This window comes from Apium graveolens, chromosome 8 (assembly GCF_009905375.1).
Source record: "Apium graveolens cultivar Ventura chromosome 8, ASM990537v1, whole genome shotgun sequence".
NCBI classification, from domain to species: Eukaryota; Viridiplantae; Streptophyta; class Magnoliopsida; order Apiales; family Apiaceae; genus Apium; species Apium graveolens.
The window spans coordinates 5425723-5433731 of record NC_133654.1 but is presented as its reverse complement, the minus strand read 5'-3'; the positions used below and the strand labels follow the sequence as shown (position 1 = coordinate 5433731).

At 33.7% G+C, this 8009-nt stretch overlaps 1 protein-coding gene across 1 annotated transcript; it reads right to left on the bottom strand.

Annotated features, from left to right (window-relative positions):
* Positions 1-345: 345 nt before the first annotated feature.
* On the bottom strand, positions 346-6981 carry LOC141678215 (translation machinery-associated protein 22). The gene is made up of 7 exons (XM_074484483.1): positions 6740-6981; positions 6558-6629; positions 3959-4014; positions 2698-2779; positions 2539-2606; positions 2379-2462; positions 346-647 (listed from the first exon to the last, which is right to left on the bottom strand). Exons 1-7 carry the CDS (start codon positions 6885-6887, stop codon positions 591-593), a joined length of 567 nt encoding a protein of 188 aa, XP_074340584.1. The 5' UTR covers positions 6888-6981; the 3' UTR covers positions 346-590.
* Positions 6982-8009: the final 1028 nt, after the last annotated feature.

The window sequence follows — 8009 nt, the reverse complement described above, 5'->3', positions numbered from 1 at the left end:
TGAAAAAGGACCCAGAACATGTCATGAGGAATGGTGGGTCTGAACACTAAAGTGATGGTTGTACTATGTTAATGGAGGAAAAATAATTATGAAAATTAAAGCTAGCCTTACACGTGGGTGCTCCTCAGGATTCAACAAAGTTGACTTCGATCCGAGTCTTGAATTGGCCTATTGAAATACTGTGAAGTACAAAGCTGTGGGTGCTTAGGGGGTGGAACATAGTTGCAATAACATGACCAATACAATGCACTAGTTTTATGAAATAACATATCCATGAATATGAATCATCCCATCGCATGCAAGAACTTTAAATATGCAGGAGCAACATAGACAACGAAACAAACATATATAAAACTTCTATCAAATCATAAGCTTTTAATTAGAACTTCAGAGGCGAGTACAGAGAATGCATTAACACACCCTTGCATTTATATTCGAAATACAAACATAACTCGACTAAAAAATCTTGTATTCTGTAAAATACACAAAAATATATTTAGAACACTTTGAAAATTTGCTTGGGACTTCAGATCAGGTAGCCTTTCAAATCAGCATAAGATTCAGTGTAATCAGACAACAAAATGTTAAGGCTATGCGGCTGCAACCTTCTTTCCATCTTCAATGAAGTAAATTGCAGTTTCTGGCACCTGCAAACCAAACCATATAGAGTAAGATATTTAACTACCAACGCTAATGAAAATAAACCTTTGTATTCTGCTGTTTTCACATGATTATACCGTATAATCATGCGGAGAGTGCATGCACCAACGTATTGTGACAAAGACGAGATTACTATAGGTGCACCTTTACTAACGACGAAAATGTTTGAATTCGTGTTATACCGCATAAACGTATAATGGACAAGGGAATAAACCAGAGTAATCCTATGAGCCAGCGAAGAATCACATATAGATTAAGTGAGTTTTTGAAAACTCGCATAACACACAATTGGAAAAATTTTACCACGGCTATACAAAGACTAACATGACAATATGGTATACAACCATATCATCTGTTCACAACAGTAAACCATAAACTAAGACTATAATCTAGTACAATCTACATTCAGATACATTTTCAGCAACAAGATGACAACGTAGCTTGTCAACAATCGTGATACTAGAGTTTTCCTTAAATTTGGTGGGCTAAATTAGAAAGGATGCTTTAAGGAATAATCGACAGGCTCACATCAACACAAGCATGAGTTTTATGACGAAGATTGTCAGTAAAAGCATAATTTATACGTATTCATTGGAAAAAGCATTGCACACGTAAACAGCCTCAGAGGGGGGGATTCAGGCCCATGACAACCAAAATATACTCCTCCCAGCCATAAAATTTTGCAACATACTATTAGCGCTCACCTCAGAATCTAAGACATGTCAAAGACGCACTTAGGACTGTATTTTTAATACCATATGATGTAATTCAGAGGTAGTGTACATGAGTGCAAGTGTGTGTGAACATGCACGCCTTCATGCGTGAGGAAACTACTTAACACAATTTCAGAAGGAACAGACACAATCTACAAATTATATATAAAGTTCTGAAACATGAAATGGAATCAAATTCAGATAACAACCTCAAACAAAAATAAATAATGGTAAACATATAGAAATTCAAACCTAAATATCAACTACCTATATAAAATCACTAATTTAAAAGTTAACACTTCCCAAAAAAAAAATTTAAAAGGGTGCCATAATCAATATACATTTTCAAAACCCACACCAAAATTGAAGTGAACAAGGTATATATTATAGACATTAATACGACATCAAGCATCAAAGTTTTATAAATATATAACATGCTGACAAATTGAACTAATTTTCTATTTCCAACTACTTCCAACAAGTAGCAATACATTCAAGTACTTCGACACTTGAACCTGGTAACCACTATAACAGAACACCTACTCCCCCTAGAGACACTTAATTTTCTCCTAAAAGAATTCAGTTTCTCATTTCCCCTATATTATTCTATGCAATCTACTTTGCAGAAAAGATTAGCTGCCTCTCCCTAGAATCCCACTATTTTTCTTGCCATCATAGACTCTTGCTGGAAATTGTATAATCTGGTGGAATCTACTTGAAAATTCGCCCAAAGTGGCAGTACTATTAAGTATTGAGTAGGGAAATAAGAATTTCATTTCTGGTATCAAGTAAATTAGGAAAGCATTTCGGGGTACCACAAAAGTATCCATATAAAAACAAAAACAAAAACCGGACTTCTGTAGATATTCCTAGTGTAGAAGTAGAACGTCTAGAGTTCAGACAGCGATTAGCATATGAAAGTGAGATATGAGGTAAGTTGTTGTGGATTGTAAAACTCAGTCTTATAGCTTTAGAAAATTAAAAATTAATTTTGATCTATATTACATCTGGCCAGGTCTCTGTGATGAAGTCCACAACGTCAAAAGATATGTCACCCTGAACATCAATTTGCTCCTTTTCAGTTGGCCCCTGAAATCATACAGACCATATGATCAATTATCATACTGTCAAAACTCAAAAAGAAATGTCATACTGCCAATATTACCTTAACAACGGAAGCCCCAGTTGCAAATTTTTTACCAAGCTTTTTAGAAGCATCGCTAAGCTTAACACCTGAAATGTAATGGCACAACTTGGTCATTGCATTGATGCAAATTGCAAATGCTCATATATATGTATGTCAAAGCCAACTCAAATTTCTTACCAAAAAGTTCCAGCCCTTTAACGGTTGTAATGCTTTTCCTCCTATTGCGTGTAACCTTTTCGATAATAACCTCTGGTTTTTCCTGTAAAAAATGTGGAGTCCAGACCAACATCAGTCGTACGTATATCTGCCTATAACTACTAATTGCTCAAGTTGAAAAATGAAGAATCTAATATACAATCACAAGGTTTAAAACTGTGCAGTTAACTCACTGTCCCAATATTCCTTTCATGCAAAGCACAGGTATGTATTCGCAAGTCACTAGAAACCATACATGCATGTTTATTTTATGAAAATAATGGAACACCGAATATTGTCATATCGGGCATAAGATAAAACATATATCATACAAATCTACAAAACCTAAAGAGTACTTGTCGTATAACATCTATTCAAATCTGTGTTCCATATTAAAACAGAAGCTCTAGGGCTTCTAGTTCTAAAAACAGGAGATCTGATCCTCTCTCTTCGTTAAAAATTAAAAACTAAGCAATCAAGTCCTACCCTTACGTCATACCAGTGTTATACTTCAGCCTCGACAATATGTCTTCTAAATATTATTAACACAAATAACAAAAACCAATTCATGTTCTATATTTTTTCTAGTTTTAAGAAGATATATGCTGGCATCATAACAATAAAGGCATTTTTAAGGGGGAAAATGACATTTAGAAATCTTTTTGGAGACCAAGAAAGTACAAAAAAGTTATCATCCTCTAAAGACACATTTTTATTGAACCTTTTTACATCTTTTTGGGACCAATAACAACAATTTCTTCCGCAAATAAGGTATTTCTGCTGCTACATGCATGTTAGAGACACCAGAAGTAAAGTGGCAAAACCTAGACAATTTATATGACTTTCAAGTCAGCCAGACCCCTTGTCTAGGGCTTAGGGGCAGGTAGAGCTTCTAGTAGAAGCTTTGTTCACCAATTTTAATCATAAAGAAAGTATAGTTGGCAGAATAGCAATTACGCACAGTAAATACTAATGTAAAACAAATTTATGAAAATAATATCAATAGCACGAATATGAGAAGTAAATTGGATTAAAAACTGCAATATGAGAAGAAAATGTAAGGGAAAGATGGCACTATGAGATGTAAAGAGTAATTATTAGTCTTTCTTTCGTCCAACAGTTAAAAATGATACTATTATACACAGAGATAGACACTGCATAGTGAGGTAGATAAAGATGGACATTTGTTATCTCAAATTTTTCAAAACACACTAAATTTGTTAAATTCACTTGAAGCCCTTACTTTCTTTTTTATCTTTCCTCCGGGAAGACGTTTCACTTCTTCTGGCTTCGAAGAACCTGTTGCAACCATTGTTAGTTTAGGTGATGTAGCTTAATTATGATTCCTTATCCTGATTTTCTACTTAGGAAAAACTACGAAACATTTTAATGTAAAGTATATATAGAAATGCATCCCCTTTTTGAAACCAAGACGTATTACATAGAAATGTCAGTAGGGAAGAAACAAATAATGAAAAGAGTGTAAGATGCAATCAATGATATTTAGGAACTGCAAAATGGACAACAAGATTATTAGAGAAAATATGCATTACATCGTTTCAAAGAGGAAGCTATATATGTTTTTTCCAATGTTTCTGAAGGATAGAAGCATGCCGGAAAAATTACTACTATAGTATTGACTATATAACACAAATTACAGATCTCTAAGCCAAACTGTTAGATACTTGCAAATACTGAATCCCACTGAATGTGATTTAAGTACAGTTTCACACAAATTGCAATTAGGGAGAGAGTGTAATTGATGTTCCAGATTTACTCCTACGACCTTATTTGGTCCCACTTAACACCAAAGGTCTGAATGAAGTACTTTCTAAAATATAGCAATTTCACTTTTATCTTCTGCATCAACTAATGAGTAAAGATGCATATATACCATACTCATTTTATATAGTCTGCATCAGCAACTAGAATTCCAAGTTATTTCATCATCAGCAACTAGAATTCCAAGTTATTTCATCATCCGAACTCATGAACATATAACTTTAAAAGTATTGGGCAATAGAGGTCTGATGGCGGCTTAGTTGTATGAGCATATGCGTTCTATCATCTTTGTTCTGTTCTTCGAGACCTCATTCTATCAGTTAATAGACTAGGAACTCAGCACTAATATAACTTCAATAAATGTTATATAATCAAACGAACATAAAGCTAAAAGACATCTGTATAACTCAGCACTAAAAACACTCAATCTCTAATAAGGCAAGACAGAGAATACTAGAGGAAAATGATAGCCAGAACACAACTGTGGCTCCATATGGTCTTGCCCGATCACCTTCACCAAGGAATTATGTGGACAACAAAGCTACCGGAAGTGACAGGGGTAGGCAACAACCCAGACTTGTTTAAAAGGCTATCAGAAGTTTCCAAATTCCATACTTCTGTATTTGTTTCTACTAAAAGGTTTACTGTGTTCGAAGAAAATATCAGTGTACCTAGCAATTCTTAGCCAAAATTTTACACTTTCTATCTCTTTTATCCCGGGAAAAAAATTAAGTTCAGGTTCATTTTACAATAATACAACTCATGATGCATTTCTACAAACCTAGAATTACGAGTCCTCAAAGTTCATGTCAGATTTCGACGAACCAGCCGGTTTTAAATCTTTCTACTCAATAATGGTTATTTAACCATATGCAAAAATGCATGACGCCGTGAAAAAAGGAGCACCTGATACTGCATATCAGAAACCACTGGCAGTATGGCACCTGATTTTTTTTCGCATCGGAATTGCAAGTCCTAAGATGAAAAGAATGTTCTACCAAACAACTTAAATGAATCTCAATAAACGATTAATGTTCAAGGAAAGAAAGTCTTCACTGAACAAGAAAACGTAACTCCTCATTCTTTTAGTTAATTTCTTTTAGAAAACTAATATATAAATTTAGACAGTCACACATGCCTTTAGTAAAACCTAAGCCTCCACCTCATACTGCCATTCTTGACCTCTTGTTGTAAGAGGATATCCGATAAAATCAAACCAATTTACAGAATCATTTTGTGTCAAATTTCCACAAACAACGAAAAAGTTGTTACAGAATCCCCCAACCCCTACATTTGTAGATACATAAACGGTCAAACTTAACGAAGTTGACGCGCTCACAGAAAAACACACCCGCAATCTAACTAAAAGAATACACACCAAAGGGAAAATGCATAAATTTTGTACTTAAACAAAATTATATCCACGTTTATCAAACCTTTTCCTCATAAGCTCAAAGTAACTCACAACTCCAAATCAACTCAGTCATTCTAATTCACAAATCCCAACTTATATACCTTAAAAAATAATTGACTTCTTATATGCTTACTGCCAGTTCCCTAAGTAGACTCACTCTAATGAGAGGCAACAAAGGCTGGAACTCTTCCTGCCAATTTTCAAGTCGTCAAAACTTACCAACACACTTAACACTTCTAGCATTGTCATCTTTCGTCAAGTTTCAACATCCTTATCCACTAAACCATCCAATCAAATAAACATACACAGAACTAACTCCACTAAAAAAATTCCTTAAAATTTCCGTAAAAATAATGCACCTTATCATTTTCCTTCAAAAGTTCCACTTAATACTACTTCCATTATTGTCCTCTTTCGTCATTTTCAACTAAAACCACCCAATCAAATAAAAACATAAAAAAAACTAATCCCACTTAAAAACTCCTCAACATTTTCCAAATAAAAAAAAACAATCCAAACAGGCCCTTGAACAAAAATACGAGGAACAGAAGCTTGTCTGAACTTAAAAACTACGCAACATTTTCCAACAAAAATAAACCAACTTAATATTTTAAAAGCAATCCAAACAGGGCCTTAACAAAAATACCAGGAACAGAAGCCTTGTCTGAAATAGAAGCCCCCTGAAGTTGTTCAGTTACACTCTCAGCATCCTTAACATCTGTAATAACAAACATCGGTAATTTTTAAAAAAACACAAAAAAAAACATATGTCAGTAAAAATATATGAAAACAAAGATGGGTTATTTTATTTTATTTTATTTTTGATACCTTTGATGAGATCCGGGTAAATATCGGGTGCGTTTCGGATCAACCACGGCTTGCACTTTTCGAAATCGGGTCCGAATTCACAGTACTCTGCTGGTAATCCACACACGCCACAGTAGAGTACTTTTACAGGTTGGGGCTTTTCTGCCATTTTTGTGTTATTCGAGTTCTCTTGATTTTTGGGATGTGAGGGGAGAGAAGGGGATGGGTGGTTGGGCTTTTTGAGGGTTGTTTTGAGTTTGGGCTTTTGGGGTTTGAGCAAAAAAAGTAAAATTCTAAGCCCAATGTCCAACTTTAACCATTTTTGGTCTGGTGGAAATACCATGTATCAAACCCGTAGTATTTATATTATAAGGGTATATATTGAAAAACAATTATTTACCGATTCGTAAAAATTTAAAACGGATCGAAAGTTTTCTGCGGAGCGGAAATCGGCATTGTTTGGTAGAGCAATATTTTGGTGATTAATTGGAGCATTAATCGGATGTTTTTAATAAAATATAAAAATAATTAATTTATTATATTAAGTATATTAATTTAAAAAATTAGTGTAGTGATTAATCAGATTATAAAATCGAATCGGCAGAATATATTAAAACGATAAATCGGATAATTAATCAATAAAATTGGTAATTTTTAAAAGCGGAAAGAAAAAGGATAGATTCTTGAAAAATTACTGGGAAACGTGAAAAGAACTTCAATCTTGATCTTTAAATTACAAATCTAGTATTTCATAAGCCTCAGGGCAGCACCAATGGTAAGGTATATATCCGGTACAAAAGTAATAAAATTATGATGTTTATAATGATTCTGAACTTAAATATTTGATTTCTAGTATATTTATAAATTTATAGAATTTGTCAATACTTATATTTCAACCAAGTAAAATTTATGAACTATTTTTTTAAGTTTTAAGTAATCATATACTCCATGATTCACATGTCTTATGACCAAAGTCAGTTATGAAAGTATTTTTAACTAACCAAATTTCACTTAAAAAAAATGTCTTGTTTCATGTTCTAAACGAAAATTATTATACCTTTTATAATATTTAAACCTAAGACTCATCTTTAACATGTAAAAAACAAGTTCCATGTGTATGATTGACATTAGGAGGTTGCATTTTTTGGGAGATTCAGATTCTCTGCTCAAGTAGAGTTACATGTATCAGTATCAATGCTGCAGCCTAACTTCAGGTCACTGCTTCTCCCATTTCAGCTTAAGGAATCAGGATTTAGAATCACCTCTTGCCAAGGCAATTGCAGCTTTTGAA